Here is an 18,251-nt window from a genome sequence, read left to right on the forward strand (position 1 = left end):
AGAACCCCCCCCAGCCCTCCCCAACCCCCCGCCACACGCCACTCGCTCTCTAAAAGCCGCTGTGGAACCATGTCAATCATGGCAGGCCTTGGGGTGGAGAGGAATCTAAGTTTTTGGGTGGATTTCGGGGGGGGGGCTGGGATCCTTGGGTTTTTGCCTAGCTTCCGTTTTAGGCCATTTGTTGTGTTGTTTTGTTGTTTATCTAGTTTTGGCCCTCTTTCTGTCTGTGTGTGTGTGTGTGGCGGAGACACAGAGATACAAAGATACAAAGATACACAGATAGAAATTGTTGAAACGCTGCGACAGCATTATTAATGTGCCATGCTCCACTTAGGATTCCCATGGAGATACAAGGCAGCGGACACAGATGGAGGCCGATCTATCCCCCCCCCCCCCCCTACCCCTACCCCTTCCCCACTCCCCTCTCTCTCTCTCTCTCTCTTTGTGAGCTCCTTTTCCACGCTCCTTTTTTTTGGCCAAAAGAAAAATCAATTGATTGACTGCGATGGCCACATTTTCTGCACTTTTGAACGCGTCACAAGAAATTTCAGATTTCAGATTTGTACGTTTCGGCATTCTGCCTCGTTCTCTCTCGCTCTCTCTCCCTCCCTCCCCCTCCCTTTCTTCCTCTTATGTTCTGTTCTTTCTCTCTATCCCTCTTGCTCTTCTTGTCGCACTTGATTTATTCCGTTCGTTTAGCTTAAAATTTGAATTCTTTCCCCCTTGACTTTTTGGCATATTTTCACGAATTTTCGAAACACTTTATAATTTTTTTCTATATTTTTCTTGATTTTTCCGTTGTTTTTTTTGTTGTTGTTTTGTTTCCCGTTTAATTTGTACTTTATTCCTGCTGGTTTTTAACGCGCTCTAATTTGTCTCCCTTTCATCCTATTCTCTGGGCAGGAGAGCTGCCGCAATCGTATCCGTATCTGCCGCCCAACTGACTGGCGAAACACCTCGAAGAATGGTGGCACAGTGGCCCGGTGGCACGGTGGCACGGTAGAACGGCACTCGACTCGACGCGTCCGCCCCGACACGATTACAACACGACCGACCGTGCACGTCCAGTTCTCATACGTACAGCAGAGCACAGCAGAGCACAGCAGAGCAGAGTAGAGCAGAGCACCACACACGACGTCCGACCAAGAGCATTTGTGGGGGCCAGCCCGTCCGCGGGAGCCTCTCGCCTTCTTTCTTTCGTTTCGGGGGCTTTTCTTTCGCTGCCCGCGTTGCTTGGGCGCCGTGGTGGATTTTCCAACAGCTGTTTGGCGGGAGAACCGTTCGACTGTGCGGCGTGGCGTTGCACGGCGTGGTGTGGCGCGGCGCGGTGTGGCACGGCGTGGTGTGAAGAGCACAGCGCACAGGTGTGACGGGTAAGTTGACATTTTTGATTTATGGATTGCTGTTTTCATTGTGTTTTTTTATACATTTTTTCCATATGTTAAATTATGAAATAAATATTCATTTATGATTTTTTTTTATACAAAAAAGACCAACAAATTTGCTATCAAAAATTATTAAAAATTTTTTAATTGAAAACAAATTTTTTTTTTATTTATAAAAATTTCCTAATTTAAAAATAAACAGAATTTTTTTTCGATTTGTATAAAAAAAATATAATAATAAGATTTAAAAATTATTTATTTATTAGAAAAAAAATTATTATTTTTTCTTATTATTATTTCCTATATTTATATTTATTTTTTAATAATACATTTTTTAAATCTATTTATTATTATTATTTATTATTTTTTGCCTTTTTCCGACTTTGATTTTGTTAAAATCGTTTTTATTTTTATTTAAAAAAAAGTTAAGAAAATATTCAAGCCAAAAAGGCTACAAAACGAGGCCCATTCGATACCCTATGCCCCTGATGCCCTATACCCCTGATACCCTATACCCCTGATGGTTGGTGCCTCATGGTGCCCCATTCAGATCTGATCAGAATTCTGGTACCCTCGAGGCAAGGCTACACGGCGTCCGCACACTTTGGGTTCGATGTGACGTCAGACGGCGGCCAGCTTTTCTCTCCCATGTTCGATGGGGCTCTCAAATGTTCGCCGCCGCTGTGTGTGGGGAATATTTTCATTCAAGCACCCAACAATGCAATCATAAACATCGTATTTATGGTCATTTAGTTGGCACGGAACAAAGACGGGCGACAGGAGTAGCTCATACTCCTTGTCCATAAATTTAAAGCATACAGTCCATATGTTTAGTCCCTTCTTTTGTATTCCGCTTTTTATCACTCATTTAATTCAAGGACGCGGCGGGACGGGAGGGGGCAGGACGTATGTGTGTGTGTGTGTGTTGGGGCGAAATTTTCTTTCTTTCAACGCGCTGACCAGCGACCAGCGACCAGCAATGAATATAAATTATGCCTCAAGTGACAGCACCACAGGACCAGGGGGGCAGGGGGGACAAGGGGGGACAGGGGGCACGAGGATATTGTGGCTAAACAATCATAAAGGAAACCCTGCACGAATCGCTTCTTGAGCGCTTTATAGTGGCTAAACCGAAGGCGATGTATTGTGAAAAATACTTGAAAATAATGTGCATTTTTTTGCCCACAAATGTTAAGTGAAAGCACTTTTGTACAGCCAGTTTAGGGGGCTCCCAAAAAGGACTAGAATAAGCTGTGCCAAGAGATCGATTTGGATAGTTAGGGAGTGTGGGAAGGAAGCATTTCCAAACCCCATAAGGTGGATATGTAGAATGTAGCCATGTCTGCCTCTACGTCTATCCTTCCGTCTTCATCAGCGCCTAGATCTCAGAGACAATCAAGGAGAATGAGCTTACCTAGCAGATCGCCGAAGAAACCCATTTGAAGGGGCTGCTCTACCCGTCTCTCCATCTCCCTCTATCACGCCCTCCTTCGTGCAGTGTGCGGGGGAGAGAGGAGAGCGGAGAGCTGTTGTTGGTCGCTGGATGTAAAGAGGATAAACAGAGAAGGAACCCCTCTTTCTCTCCAAACTTGAAAGATCCGATCCCCCCAGGCCACACCATCGACCCCAAAAGGGGTCTCGCCAGGGCGAGCAGAAGCATTCTGTAATACACCGGATAGGATGTCCATATTCCAGCCGGCAACAACCCAAGAAAGAGCCTCGTTGGCTTCATTGTACTGCCTTTTCCAGGCCCTAATTTTTATTGGGTGTTCGTTTTGGAGAATCTATTTGCTTAGCCCCTGTGGCGACGCACCACCACGATGGTCTTGATGCACCTCTTGGGGTTCTTGCACTTCACCTGCTGGCGGGTGTTGCACCAGTTGTTGCCCCTCCAGCACCACTTGCCGCCGCTCTTCTTGGTCGTGGCGCTGGTCACGGATGCCGCTGTCGTCGTGGTCGTAGCCGTGGAGGCAGTCGTCGTTGTGGCCGGGGCCACTGTCGTTGTAGCAGCTCCAGTCTGAGCGACTGTCAGCTGTAGGGCCAGAGCAATGAGGGCGACTACGAGAAGGAACTTCATTTTGGATTCGTCTGGACTCGTGCTGGACTTCTGTAGAATGTCTGGAGCTGATGGCACCACAAGTGTTGTGATTAATTCTTGTGAGACGCTGCGCTTATAAGCACTTTTTTGGATCGATTTCGATTGTTTTGGTTCCGTGTAAATGCTTCCCTTTTGGAATATCTGTTTGCAGAGCTTTGATTAGATCTAGATCTTGATCTTGAGCAGCGACAGCGGCAACGGCAAATATTTGTTTTTAAGTTCTAAACATTCAGTCAGTGGCGACAGCTATGAGCCCACGACCAGAGGTGCGCCGTGTAGCTCAAAGAGTAGTATTAAAGACAAATATTTGGGTATTTGGGGGGGGGTGGGGGGGGGGGGGGGGGGGGGGGTATTGACACGCACTACATTCCCAGGTGGAAGAACAAACGGAAGCTGGAAATCAATGGGTCGCACTCCTACCAATCCTACCAACAACTCGGTCATCTCTCCACAGTTCCCAGACATTCCCCGCACCACCAGCTCCACGCCTCAGCCAAAATTAAGTTCCTTTTCTCGAAAAATAGTTCTCTCTCGCTCTAAATCGTGCAGCTTGCGCGCAGATCAGCTTTTGTCTGGCTTAGCCAGTACCACAACCACAATCTATCATCAAGCAGTTCAAGCAGTGCAGCCGCGTGCGTTTCTCTAGCGTTTTCCATGCGAATTTTACAGCTCCCACATCTTGGTGCGGGATCTGGCCTAGAAATGCCATTAAAATGAGTTTTGGCCCGGCCCAGACAACTGTTGCGTCACGGGCAGAATGGGTTTCGGAGGCAGGCAGACAACAACCGTGTTTTGATGGTTTCATTAGCCCATGGACCACGCAATAGGCCAGACTTGGGCCCAGCCTCTAATTAACAATTTCGTAATTGAAGCTAAGCCCCTGAGGTGTGTGGCGAGAAGGGGGAGGGGGGGCGGGTGTGTGTGTGTGGAGGAGTGGCCGCCCTCCAGTGGCTTGGGGTTACGTTACGTATTGTATCTCAAACATTTAATACTTGATTTTGGTCCCGATTGGGGCCTTTTGGGGCCTTTTTGGGGCCTTTTTGGGGGCCTCTCCGCTTTTGATTAATGAGCAGCTTAAGTGAATCTCAAACGGAATCTGAGCCTGAATCGTGGTGTCCAGACTCAGAGACTGATGAAGTCACTAATTTGACTTAAAAACGCATTAAAAACCATTTTCGATAAGAGCTCTGGTCCCCCCTCCCCCCCGCCAGCCGCAAAATCGAGCCACCGATCCGATCGAATGCCGCCAATGGCGAGACGATTCCAGTTAAGGGTTTTCCCGTACTTTTCTGCCCGCGTCTCGTGGTCTAGGTCGTCTTTGTGAAAGTTGTGCAAAAACCGAAAAACCAAAACCAAAAACCAAAAAAAAAAACGAAAGATTATATTCCAAAAACGCCTCGAATGACTCGAAGGGGGGATGCATATGGATGCCTGTGGCTGTTGCTTTATGGGACATTGCCTATTGGCAATCAACTGTAAATATAAATAATAGTAGTCGACGGGGCGGGGCCGAGGGTTCGACCAGTTGATACCGTGTAAAGCAAAACCAATGCCAAAGGAATTATCATTAGAAATCCAGCAAATGCTTGGTTTTATGGGCATATTTCTGGGCCCTGGGGAAGGATATGTGGAGGAGGGACCCATAGAACGGGTCTACCCTTTTCAGGCCTTGCCCAAGACTCACAAAATAGATTGAAAGGCGGGGAGGGGGAGGGGTGCCGCTGACTCCTACAATTGTGCGTGGTCTTTGGGGGGCCATTAAAAGCCTTTTTCTCGCGTCTCAAACCCAACCGAATATCTCGAATGTCTGTCTGTGTCCATGTGCGCCATGAGATCTCCTCTCCTCTCCCCTTAAATGTCTTTGAAGCAGCAGCAGCGGCAGCAGCAGTCACAAAACAAAACCTGAGACAGATAAAAGCTGTTAAATGACCTTCATTGGCCATAAAAAACCGAAAAATCACCATCGAAACAATGAATTGTATCTATGGCGAGAAGAGCAACAACAACAACAACAACAACAACTTTTGGCGAAAAACCGCGTTCGACAAGGAAATTTACAATTTAAATCCAACAAATTCACTTTATTGCAGCTTCGCATATTTTTTGGCGACAATGTAAAACAAACAATAAAAAGCAATTTCCAATAAATAAGGGGGCGACTTCCGGTCTTGATTTGGGCCACATATGTATATCCATCATCCATAAATGAATCATTGGCTGGGCTCGGGGCGGGGCGGGGCGGGGCTGGGGCGGCTGGCAAAAGTTCAAAGTTGAGACAAAAGACAAAGACCATTCGGAAGCACGGGCCAAATTGAGAGATTAGAGCCAGTGTGAGCCGCGGAGTGGAGAGAGAGCCCCAACCCCAAGCCGGCATTACGCCTGGCCTGGGAGAGAGGTCTCTGTCTGTCCGTCCGTCTGTGTGGCGGTCTGTCTGTTGGTCTGGGCCTCTGCCTGGGTCTATAAACTTGGCTCAGAGTCGGCCAGAGTCGGGCTCTCATCAGTTGGCTACGAGAGCTGCCGCCGAGTGCTTGGGCTAGAGCGCGATACGGAAAACGAAATCGAAACCAAAACCGAAACCGAAAATTCAAATTGAAATCTTCATTCACTTCCCCCCCACACACACACACACACCCCCCTCCCCCAAGCACCCCCCCACCACACCACTTCTCTCTCCCACACACCGCGCTGCGTTCGGTACGTGTAAATTTTTTTTAATTAGCTGAATTTTCAAGTGAATCTCTGACAAAACAAAAGAGAAAATTATACACAAGTAATACAACAACAAAATCCACACCAAATGGAAGCAGCATAAAATGTCAGAGAAGAGATGTCTGTGAAGGTGAAGTGAATAAATTCCAAGACAAAATACAAAACACTTGGCAGATCAAACCGAAAATCTGCTTAGATTTCGTCAAAGATATTCGTGGAGAAATCACCGAGCTGATACCCGGACCCGTATCTCTGTGTGTTTTCTACGGAGCACCAGTACCCGGGTGAGTAATTAATAATGCGAATAATTTAAGTCCCCCCTCATGCCCCTTTCCCCTCATGCAATAAATTAATACAACAACAACTCAACAAGCTCAAACATTGATTTATTATAACATTTTTACTTTGTATTTTTTTTGCACATGTAACGTAACCGAATAAAAAATTAAGAAACTGAGAAACAAAAAATTAAATCAAATCGCAAACAAAACACAAAAACCAAAACACAGAAATCCACAAAAAAAAAAGAAGAAAAAAAGAAACCTTGAAAAGTCGTGCTTAATTTCTCAGTTAAACGCAGGGCACAATATATATATGTGTGTTTTCGAAAATTATAATGAAGCCCCCCAGAGGTATTTCTTTGGGTTATTTTCTGGCATGCGAACAGCATATGCTAGACGGAGTCGTGGAGAGCTCCGTAGATGATTCCCCTTGGGAGGTGGTCCTCTGTCCAACCCCTGACGGCCCCAGGAGAACCCGCACTGCCTCCATACAATGCCTCTGAGCATCCCTCTCCTCCACACAATGGCGATCGCCTGCCCAGTGAATAAGAGCCCACAGTATCGCTCAATAGTATCCCTAACCAGAAGCTAAATGGTCTTTAGATCGGTCGAATCGCAATAGTTCAAGGGAAAAAAGGTGGTCCTCTTCCTCGGTAAATCCTCGGCCCATATCACAGTTTTCCTTCTGCTTGTTCTTTCCTCGTTCTGCTTGGATGTTGCCCAAGACTCATACAGATTGATACAACAGTGTTCTCCAGTGTACTACTTCCATTACGCCTGGTAGGAGTGTCTCTAGAGAGAATAATGTTAGCCTGTGATCTCCTGGGACTCCCAATCTTTGCTTGAAATTGCTCAAAGAACCCCAAGAACATGTACCTTTCGAACTCTAAGCCTCCACACTTGTACATTCCTTGAACTCTTGGGCCTCACACTTTTATTCTCAAATACTCGAAGCTTTCAAATGCTTTGCTTTTGTTTAGGAAACCAACATTAATATTCCATAAAAGTGGCTTTAATTGAATGACAAAATTGGAAAATCTCTACTAATTAGACAGCAGTTGAGCTCGTAGTTCCCAAACAAATGAACAAGTACGAATATTTTGTGGCCACATTTTGCACGGGACAAAGATTAAGAGCCGACAATCGATCATTAGACTGGCGCAAGGCAATCAGTTAAGTATGGACACAAATGCCTTTGCTCTCGGGCCAAATCATTGAAATAAATTGAGTGGAACACAAAGCAAATTTCTGAGCAGGCACTCAATTTTGGTAGAGGGGCAGACCGAGGCGGCGGCGGCGACGGAGGTGGAGGCAGGCTGTGGCAAACGAGCGCACAGCAAATGGATTAGTGGCCCACGAGAGAGATCTGTGATCTTTAACAATTTCATTAACCTGGCGGCGGCCTAATGATGTGCAAATGGCCCAAAACATACCATAAAAAAATCACCCCAGAGCTGGCTCTGCTGCCAACTCTATGCCTGGCTCTGCCTGTCTCTTCTGTCTGTGTCTTTTTCGGGCCAAACAACTTCTCTTTGGCTATTTTATGATTTATGAGGTGATCGCTTGACGCAACTCTTGGGCTTTGGGCCGGCTTGGGGCCACAGAGGGGAAATACCAATGCGAGGCGGCGTGGGTGCCAGCCAGCCAACAGCCAACAGATCTCCATTAGCAGATCCCAAAGATTTGAACAAAGCTTCAGCTGGGAGCGGGGGCGGGGGCTGGGGCTCCACTCGGACACTTTTGTCATTGATGGCCGGTCGATTGCTGATTGATTTGTTCGACCGAGGCTGGGCTGTTAGCCTGCGATCCCGGAAATCCTACGTCAGGTGGCATGAATTCCTATGAATTCCTATATGTTTTTGCTGTCACACCACATGACATGCCTCAATAGTGGTTTATGGTTGCCTTTCATTCCATGTTTAATTGTGTTACACTTTTTTTTTTTGCAACAAAAACAAAAAACCAGACACGAAATCCGGTTTCCGTGTGGGGTTCTGTGTGTTGGCTTTACTCTTGATTGGAGCACTGATTTGTTATAGAAAAATTTGATTACTATTATATAATTCTGGGTTATTTTGAACCACTTTACCTGCCAATGGCTTTTGTGTAATTTATAATTAACAAATTTCAAATGTTGTGGAAAAGTTACAGTTTATATTGCCTGCCTAGCCGCCCCGCTAATAATTCATTAATGTTCATAAACACTGACATTATCTGTCTGCCCACAATCACAATGGGTGTGTGTGTGTGGGCGTGTCTGGCGTGGCGTACACCTAATCTACGTATACTTAATCTCCGCCGACGACAGCCGTCTCCGCGAGCTGCTGCTTTATCACTTTCACTTCTGGCAAGTCATTTTTCGCTATTTACGGCAGTTGTTTGAGATGTTGTAGTGGTTTTTGTTATTGTTGTTGTTGAAGTTTTTCTTGCTCGTGTTGTTGAAGTTCTTGTTGGAGCTAAGGCTAGAGTTGCTCAAGATATGTGAATGGTTGATGTCAGACTTGTCTTGGGTGTTGTAATGCTCGTTGTTGTACTTTTGTTGAAGCTTTTCGATGTTTCCGATGTTTTAGTGGTTGTTGTTGAAGTCTTCTTGTTGGTTTTCTTGACAGAAATGTTGTTGTTGTAGTTCTTGTTAAAGCCTATGTAAGTATTGCATAAGATATTCGAATGGTTGTTGATGTTGAGCTTGTCTTGTCTTGGGTGTTGCAGTGCCTGTTGTTGAAGCTTTTGTAAGTGGTGTTGAAGTGTTGCAGATGTTGTACTGGCTGTTGTTGAAGTCTTCTTGTTGATGCAAATATTGTTGTTGAAGTTCTTGTTGGAGCTAAGGTTAGAGTTGCTCAAGATATTTGAATGGTAATGCCCGTTGTTGTACTTTTGTTAAAGTTTTTGTAAGTGGTGTTGAAGTGTTGCAGATGTTGTAATGGTTGTTGTTGAAGTCTTCTTGTTGTTGTAGTTCCTGTTGAAGCCTATGTAAGTATTGCCTAAGGTATTCGAATGGTTATTGATGTTAAGCTTGTCTTGTCTTGGGTGTTGCAGTGCTTGTTGTTGTACTGTTGTAAATGTTTTGAAATGTTATTGTCTTTGTTACGGTTTGTTTGACACGACAAACACTCAGTCGGTGGGGGCCAACAAATTAACACTTACTGGGGCAGGGGCAGGCACTTAAGCCATGGCAAAAGCAAACGTCTGATGCTTGTTTTTGTGGCAAGCAAATTGTGTGAAAATTTGCCCATTTTCGCCATTTTCCGCCTCGGCCTGCACTCTGTTTTCCATCCGCTTTTGGCAAACCAGTGATTAATATTTACGCAAATGATTCATGGCTTCAAGTTTCTCTTTCGCTAACAGATTGACATCACGCCCTGCCAGCGGCCGAAGACTCGACGACTCGAATGCAAATGCAAATCGACGACGAATGAATCGACAATGACAAAGAGTATTAAATGTCTGCGCACTTCTAGTTGTAATCGAATTCTCCTTGCCTATGTGGTGAGTACTCGTACACGCCCCTTCTGACGCCCAGTCCCATCGATAACTCTGAATATACCTTTCCCAGATATTAGCTTGTACTGCAGCAGCCCACAGCTCGCCACCGCCATGCGGTTTGTATGGAGCGCCGCCTTGCCAATTTCTACCGGCACCGCCCGGACAGACGCCCTCCTGTGCCCGGCCCGGGAAGACGTACTGCGAGCATGCAGATAATTATCCCACGTAAGTGTCAAAGACTTTGCAGAAACCCTTGAGAATCTGTAGAGTGCTCTCCCATCAGTTATTTCCAGATCTCCCAGAGATCTAGAGTCTAGAACTCCCGCCAAAATCTCACATAATTCTCAAGATACTTTACCACACACGAGCTAGCCATTAAAATCCACTCTTGCCAAGCTTCCAGCCATCTCTAAACCATCGCAAAACCAAGCCAGATTATTGATTGATTCAATTAAATCCAGAATTAAATGCTCCAATGTATACGTGCCACAAAAAGGCTTTACCCTCTCTCGAGAGATATTTATACACATATCTCTGTGAGACCTGAGCAAACACCACCATTTCGAATGAATAAGCCACTTCATTCGAATGCATTTCAAACAAATGTTTGGCCACGAGACAATTTCAATTTCAATTTGAATTCGCTAACGAAATCGAAACTCGTTCGGCGTCCAATTAGCATACGAGTATTGGAACCGTACGACTCGTACCTATTGTTGTGCTGCTTCCGCAGACGTGAGCCTCTCCGACGATGATGCTGTACGTATGGATCAGCTCTCGGGGGGAGCTCCTTGACCCAATAAACTTGAATTGACAGTTCAAGACACTTTTTGTTTGGCTCCGCCAGCGGCTCGGGGGCTGTTCGTGTTCGCTTAGTGCTTCTACAACTTTTCGAGACGACGACGACGGCGACGGCGACGACGAATCGACCGCATGCTTCTCGAATATTTATGAATGCCTCCAATGAATAATCGTGTCTTTGGGCATCATACATATGTAAGTTGCTCTCCGGCTGGCTGGCTCCAACCGGCACTTGGCACTTGGCTCTGGCACTTCTGGCAGCAGGGTGTTTTGAATTTGTTTAGGGGTTTGCCAGAAGGGAACGGGCAAGTCTCTTGGCTGATCCGATTGTAGTTTTAGATTTAAACGATTGCCACGATTATTATGTTGGATCAGAGCTAGAATGGATAGAATTTCATACCTTCTGAGCCCCCTCTTCCATCGAACATACACTCAGAGAAAAATGATTGGTTACGGGATGATCTAAGAGGACCTCTGCCCTAGAAAGCTGACCAGATAATTGAACCATATAATATCTACCCCAAAAATCTACGATATAAAAAAAAATTTTTTTTAAATCATTGTAGCTTTAACAGTAAACATCATAATTGTATCTGTGATAATATTTTACATACAAAAATATTAAAAAAATACCCTTTTTCCAATCAAATATTCGGTTTTTAAATAAAAACCAAGTACAATTAAATAGACTTCACTTTTTTATTTAAACATACATTTTTTGTATTTTTCTATGTAAATTTAAAATATTTTAAAATAAATAAATCGAAATCAAAATATTTAAATACAAACTAAAATCCTAAAAAAAAAAATTAAAATATCTAAATATGAAAATATTAATTTTGTAGGAAATATACATATTTCGGCTAAATATACAAATATTTTATTTTAATACAAAAGAAATATGAATTTGTATAGGGGCAAAATATTTATATCAAATATTTTCTTGAGGTTCCCTTCTCGGAGAAAATCTATTGGCATAAATCTTTAGGTCCAAGTGTAAATATTTAATCTAAAGAGACGGTTTTCTCTGCGTGTATAGATCGAACTCTTTCGAAGAGCATTTGCTATTCCGCCTTCGTCTTGAAGCGCAAATCTTTTGTCTTAGTTGTGGAAAACGAAATGATATGATGCTTGGTTTTGGTTTTGGTTTTGGCTTTGGTTGGACTGCGACTGGGCCTGCGACTGGTTGGCCATGTTTGTGTATCTGTATCTGTATCTATTTTTAGAGCATTTCCTCGGTGCAGATTTAAATAAATTGTGCATTAGGCGGGTAATGGTAGTGCCGGAATGATAAGCCCTGGCGCCGACGTGGCAATTAAATAGGCATTTTTATTGCAGCCCTTGCATTGGAATGCGTTGCATAATCCTCAAAAATATCAAAGATATCACATGGGAGAGCCCAAAGCGTGTTTTCTCGGGTCTCGCGGTAGGCCTTACCCCTCTTTTCTCTCGGGGAATCAGAGTCGCCGAGTGTGTGGCACGTGACGGGCATGCGATGCATGTTGATAGCGGGGCAGCCTGCCAATTTATAATTTACGATCAGCCTCATATTTGCCCGTCTTCCGTCTTCTGTCTGATTGTCTGGGTCTGGGCCTGGGTCTGGGCCCCGTGGCTGCATATTAATTATGGTATTTGATTTGTGTTGAGCAACGGCTGCAATTACCATTTCCACCAGGCACTTGTCAGCCTTTCTCGGATGTCTTTCTGCCTGCTACTGGCGAAGCGGCAGCCGGGCTTTCCCAGCCTGTTGCATGTGTTGCATCATCCCTGTTACCCCATTGTTTCTCGTCTCTTCTTTGCAGCTATCTCATCAAGAGTCTCGTCCGCAAATGGGGCTACGAGGCCGGCACTCTGCTGGTGGACGAGACCTGGGAGGATTTCGCTGCCGTGGCGTGGCACGAGACGCCCGTCTTTTACGATCCCAAGTCCATCTTTCCGTCGCGCGATCCCAATGGCCAGGACTTCAATGGCTACAGCTATCAGACGCCCTTCGGTGGCAGCAGCTCGCAAAGGGTCAACGGTGGCAATTCCCTCTTCGCCAGCAGTCCCTCGACGGAGGCGCCCACGTGAGTATGCCCCAAGTGATTCTTGTTTTTCTTTCTGAGTACCGAATCTCTCTCTGTGTCCCCTCAGATATCTGCTGTACACCTCTTCAGGTGGCGGCCATCGTGCCGGACAGCGCTACAATCATCATCAGGGCGCGGCAGGAGGATCTGCGGGTCAGCTGTTCTTCAATCAGGCAGGCAAGACCACGCCATACAATGCCACACTCTGGCTGAAGCGCTTGGTGAGGGATCTGAGCCGCAAGCAGAAAGAAGAAGTCCCTCCTGAGGAGGAGAAGCAGCCGGAGAAGGAAGAGGAACTGCTGGAGAAGGAGGAGGAGCAGCAGCCGAAGGAGGGGGAGGAGCAGCAGCAGCAGGAGGAGGAGGAGCACCAGCAAATCAAGCGCGATGTCTCCCTCAACATGGATCTCTTAGATATTGTGGGTGTGGCCGGTAATCCCTCAAAGAAACGCACTCGCACCAAGCGTCAAAGTCCCGGCCGCTCCACCCTCTGCCAGACCACCTCCCAGTTCATAACCCCCCAGGCGGCCCTCAATAGCCGCGGCAATTGGATGTTCGTGGTCAACGAGCAGAACACCGCCCGCCAGATGGTCAAAGCGGAGCTGTGCGCGTAAGTAGAACATCCTTTGGGTAATCGGGGGGATCGATCGATAGAAAACCAATAGACCTTGTCTTGAGTCGAATGTTGGGGAAGTTCTATACAGAATTGTACATCCAATATGTTCTGAAAAGATACCCTCTATATCGTAGATGGATCCGGAGTAGTGGGGGTAGGGAAGGGTCTCTTTTTTTTACAAAATCACAACTTTCTCGAAATATTTTAGTAAAACGAATAATACCAAATATTTGGGTAGGGCGGCCTTTTTCCTACCGCTATTTGTCATTGAAATGTTCACCGTTACCCCCGGACATGCGTCAATAAAAAGTGCGTACAATAAAACATATTGAAATACGTGCCAGAAATTCCAAACGTAAGCCAAACCATGGCATGGCCCTTCCGCCACGAGTACAAGCCACACTCGGAACTGTAATATGCCAAAAACATGTAAATAGGCCTCCTCAAGCCCTCATCGGCCACAGTTCTGGGGTTATAGCAATCTTAGAGATACATTTCATTTGAATAGAACGAACCTCTTTTGAACTGCTTCATTAATGCAAGCCTTACACTGCTTCTGGCAACGCTTAGCCAAGGCACGAACCTCGCATATATACTTGACATGTATAGGCTGCATGTAGAATGTAAGAAATTCACGTAAATACCATGTACGTGACACAGCAAAACAAACAGTTCAATTTTAAATTTTGCGCCAAGGCTCCATCAGTGTCTGCAGGAGCTCCACGAAGCTAGGGATGTTGACCTGCATTTTGTTGTTGATCAGAGATGTCCTCTGGCCAGTACAAAAGCTATCGCCTTTGTTGTAGCACTAATTCCCACTTTAGTTGTCGCCATTAATGCCCTCTCAATGGCTCGCGACCTGTTCAGCCAAGCATCCATGAAGTTGCAATTGCCACTGATTGTTGCATAATGAGTCGTGCCCCTCTCTCTATCGCATTTCTCCCTTGCCGCTTCACACTTTTAATCAGTGGCCGAGGTGTTAGGACAACCCTCTCCAGTCACAGCAGGACAGCGATGATTCCGACTCGAAAAGTTCCCCCTTCTTAGGGGAAGCCTCTAACCTACATCTCTCTCTCCCTCTCGCTCTCTCTCTTTCTGGGCTGGGCACGTGGGTTAGTGCAGGTCCGGACTAAGGCTCGAGTCCTGCTTCCTGCGCGGAGTGTAGTATTTGGTGTCATAATTGCGGTTAAACGAATTATCACACCCTCGAAACGAAACAGAAATGCCAAAGCAGGACTACAAGATTCCATTAGGCCGTGCTCCGGGGTCCGGGGTCCGGGTCCCTCTGCCCTCTGCCCGCTGCTGTTGCACGTTCCCCCTACCCCTTACACTCACAGTTCCTTCCCCTTTTTGGATGCGTGCGGTACGTACTCGAAAAACCTTTCCACACTCGAATTAAAAAGCGCAAACAACAAAGTGCGAGAAAACTAGGGTGATGTGACTGTGACTGTGCCCGTGCGATGGGTCTGGCCGGGTCCGTTGTCCGTGTACGGGTCTACCTCCGGTCTGGGCTCTGGCTCTGTGCTTTGCCCCTGGGGTCAATATGGGCTGTCGTTGCCCTAATTGTTCCGCCGTGTTCCCCCCTTGCTGGCCTGTTTAGCTGTTTGCCGCTGTACCGTGCCACTTGTTGTGGCACTTGGCGCAATTTGTTTAACCAAATTGAGTGCCTACGCAGGCGCGCATAAATCTGTGGCCCGAAGAACAACAGCCACAGCTGTGTGTTCCGGGTTAGGGACTGGCATAGGGATAGGGATAGGGATAGGGATTGGGATTGGGATCGGGATTGTACCGTTGCGTTGCCTTGGCTGCCTGCCTCCTTGGGATGCGCTGCTCCTTATCAATTACGTACGATTTCCCGTTTTAACGAGTTCGTTAAACTTTCAACTCTGACGCGCTCTCTGGCCTCTCCTCCATATCCGACAAGGAGGAGGGAGTCCCGGGTCCCGGGTCCCAGCCGGCGCGCTCTTTTATTTATGGTCGCAACCCACAACTAAATTTCGTACAATTGTTGATTTTTAACATCTCTCGTATTTACTGTACTTTATGCTCCTCTTTCTCTCTTCCCTTTTCCCTTTTTGGACCTTCTTCTTCTTCTTTTTTGTTTCTTTTGCTGTTTTCTTTGCAGCTCGAACACCTGCTCGAACCTGTGCGAGCTGCCCAACGGCTACAACTCGAGATGCGAGCAGAAGTTTGTGCAAAAACGTTTAATTGCGCTCCAGGGCAACGGACAGAATCTGTACACGGACACGTTCTGGTTTCCCAGTTGCTGTGTCTGCACGATAGCTGCCAATTAAACCAGAACGAGGACCAGTACGAGGACCAGTACGAGGACCAGGACGAGGAAGAGGACCAGGACAGAGTCGGGTGGCTGGACAGGAGGCAGAGCAATCCCGTGACGCACATCGTTCCACCGTCACTTTTTGCGTGGAAATACGATTTGAGAATAATTATTGCAAAATTCATAATTGATATCTAAATGTTATACACACTCTCATAGATACACTCACACACGCACACACTCACACACATACACACACACAAACACAAACGAATAGTAGTAGCTTTTAGAAATTATAATTTAAAATGGAAAAACCTCGAGAGAGAGAAAGAGAGTTGGGCTCGATTTGAATTATTCCATTCGAATAAGTCTTACCCTGTGACGACCCATCATCTATCGGATATTAAATATAATAATGCTTCCAGACGATCCTCCCCTGTGGGGGATGCAATTTTTTGATGGGCGAGGAGGAGAGAAATCGGAACCACTCGGAATACCCTTTGATTCGTCAACAATCCCCCAATCCATAGCAATGCGATGTTATTGGTGGCCCCGGGGCCAAAGGGCAAATCGGATTTGATGGTTTTCTAATTAATATAGTTTTCCTTTGTCCGGCAGCCCCCAAAACACGTAAGCCCAGTGCTCTTAATTATGAAATGGCGCAATGAAATTTTTGTGCTGCAGCAAAAACAAGAGCTGCTGCAACAACACCTGCCACTGGCCGCTGCTGTGCCGCTGCTGTGCCGCTGCTGCAAATGCAATTGCGTTCCATAAATCCAGAAACAATAATCGTAAAATAACATCAGGTGTCACGCGCACGAAGCGCGGCTTTCGAAAAAAGGGGCCCACTCGTCCATGGGCCAGGGGATCGGATCGGTGTGTGCTGCGAGGATATGGCGACAGAGGATGTCAGAGGATATGACATGGCATGGATGTATTGAGGCCCATTGGGCCCATGCTGTTACGATGCTGTAACCATCTGAGGGGCTGCGATGCCGGAAGGAAGCAGCTGGAAGCTGCTATCCCTGGGGATACATCCATTAAGAGACGTACGACCAAAGAAACATCATGATATTAGAGGACTAGAATGGAAACTATCTCTCAATATGGATTTAAAGCTGGGAGCTGCTATAATTTATGGAATTCTGAGTCCTTGCATTGACCTTAAACTTTTTCATCGTTTCTTGAGCGGCAATGAAGGCCTTTGACTTGACTGTACAAAGTTCCCATAAACAAGCGGACACATTCACAAGTGATTCCTGGATATTTTTGCAATGAAAAGCAAATATTATATTCGATTCGATGTGGTACGATATTTGGGATGAGTTTTGTGGAATTTGGATTATTCTGCTAATGGAAATACTCTATTAGATTTTTTCATTCCTTTGCTATGATTTTTGTTCGATTTCGCTGTGCTGCCAGGCATTTCCTTGAGTAAACAAGCTCTATGCCTGGCCATACACCCATTTACGGCTACCCCATATCCCGTACCCGTACATAATTCATTTGGTTATATCATATGCAAACCCCTAAGCTAAAAGAGAGTCTCTGTCTGTCTGTCTCTGTGGCAATCAAACGAGCAAAGATATGATGGCATATCTTGTGTACATTTTGGGTTGTGCAATATTTCACAAAAAAAATCCTTTTAAAAAAATGGCAAAGAGAAATATTGATGAATCGAAGCACAACTATTTGCATTGAATTCGGTTTGGCATGCCCGAAAATCCCAATTAAAATCAAAGGTGCAACAGCCTCTGCCTGCTGCAAATTGTTATTTTTCCTTTTTGTACCTGTTGTGAAAATGTGAAAATGCATTTTCCAGAGACAGAAACAGAAACAGAAACACAAACTGAAACCGAAACAGAGAATTGAGAATTGTTGTTTTTGAGAACTGCTGGAACTGTCGGATCGACGACCCCCTACCCACTCTGCGCCACAATAGAGGCTCTGCGCTCTTCACCCCATGACTGTGTTGAGGGTTAATTTGTCCTCTCTCTCCCTCTCGCTGCCTCTCGCTCCCTCTCTACTGAGATGATGAGCCATGGCACACATCCCCGTATTGTATTGTATAGAGTTTTAGCAATGATTAGCATCACGAAACGAAATGGAAAAGCATTGTTCCAATACGCAGCACCAGGCACCAGGCACCAGGTACAACGACGACACGACATTGACAAATCAGGTAGGAATGTGTGTACAATAAATCTGCAGCAATTTTCTATTGCAATTGCGACGGAGGAAATTACGAATGGAAATTGTTACAATTAAAATTCACTGGAGCACTGGAGGCACGTTGACCGGGATATAAGGATAAATGTTCGCATGTGTGCGTGTGTGCATGTGTGCATACATGTACCGTTTTGAAAAGCGCTTTTGCCAAGTTTGCTGCCAGCTCTCTCTCTCGCTCTTTCTCGCTCTCTAAGGACAGCAAACAACGGTCAATGTCCAGCGCTGCTAGCTCTGCCCCTCTCGCTCGCTCCAGCTGAAAGCCAGCAGCGTCAAAGAGCAGCTGAAGTTTCGGGCAGAGCAAAAGCAGC

General features: G+C 45.9%; 2 protein-coding genes across 23 annotated transcripts in view; one reads left to right on the forward strand and one right to left on the reverse strand.

The window, feature by feature from the left end:
• The window catches only part of Shab (Shaker cognate b), a 55,708-nt gene extending 54,413 nt beyond the window's left edge, over positions 1–1,295 (reverse strand). For 4 of the 21 annotated variants that reach the window (XM_033382158.1, XM_033382152.1, XM_033382153.1 and 1 more), the window contains exon 1: positions 841–1,289. The gene's annotated coding sequence lies outside the window, so the exon portion shown is untranslated. Of the gene's footprint in view, positions 1–840 lie in introns of all 21 variants that reach the window. The other 17 variants (XM_033382159.1, XM_033382156.1, XM_033382154.1 and 14 more) reach the window with 8 other exon arrangements.
• On the forward strand, positions 1,290–16,143 carry spz5 (spatzle 5). Of its 2 annotated transcripts, none has more exons than XM_015188292.2 (6): positions 1,290–1,373; positions 9,819–9,959; positions 10,027–10,181; positions 12,560–12,823; positions 12,891–13,430; positions 15,562–16,143. In XM_015188292.2, the coding sequence occupies exons 2-6, from the start codon at positions 9,897–9,899 to the stop codon at positions 15,728–15,730; spliced, it is 1,191 nt and encodes a 396-aa protein (XP_015043778.2). In that variant the 5' UTR covers positions 1,290–1,373; positions 9,819–9,896; the 3' UTR covers positions 15,731–16,143. The 2 variants fall into 2 exon arrangements, with proteins under 2 accessions (XP_015043778.2, XP_001352716.3); XM_001352680.4 differs by lacking the exon at positions 1,290–1,373 and adding an exon at positions 5,972–6,476.
• The last annotated feature ends 2,108 nt before the right edge of the window (positions 16,144–18,251 follow it).

This window comes from Drosophila pseudoobscura, chromosome X (assembly GCF_009870125.1).
Source record: "Drosophila pseudoobscura strain MV-25-SWS-2005 chromosome X, UCI_Dpse_MV25, whole genome shotgun sequence".
In the NCBI taxonomy this organism is placed as follows: domain Eukaryota; kingdom Metazoa; phylum Arthropoda; class Insecta; order Diptera; family Drosophilidae; genus Drosophila; species Drosophila pseudoobscura.

What these genes read in the sequence shown, in the direction of transcription:
- spz5 (XM_015188292.2), top strand. Translation starts at nt 9,897, where the DNA reads ATGACAAAGAGTATTAAATGTCTGCGCACTTCTAGTTGTAATCGAATT. An exon ending in GAATTCTCCTTGCCTATGTG is followed by an intron (nt 9,960 to 10,026) that starts GTGAGTACTCGT and finishes TACCTTTCCCAG; the next exon opens with ATATTAGCTTGTACTGCAGC. An exon ending in CATGCAGATAATTATCCCAC is followed by an intron (nt 10,182 to 12,559) that starts GTAAGTGTCAAA and finishes TCTTCTTTGCAG; the next exon opens with CTATCTCATCAAGAGTCTCG.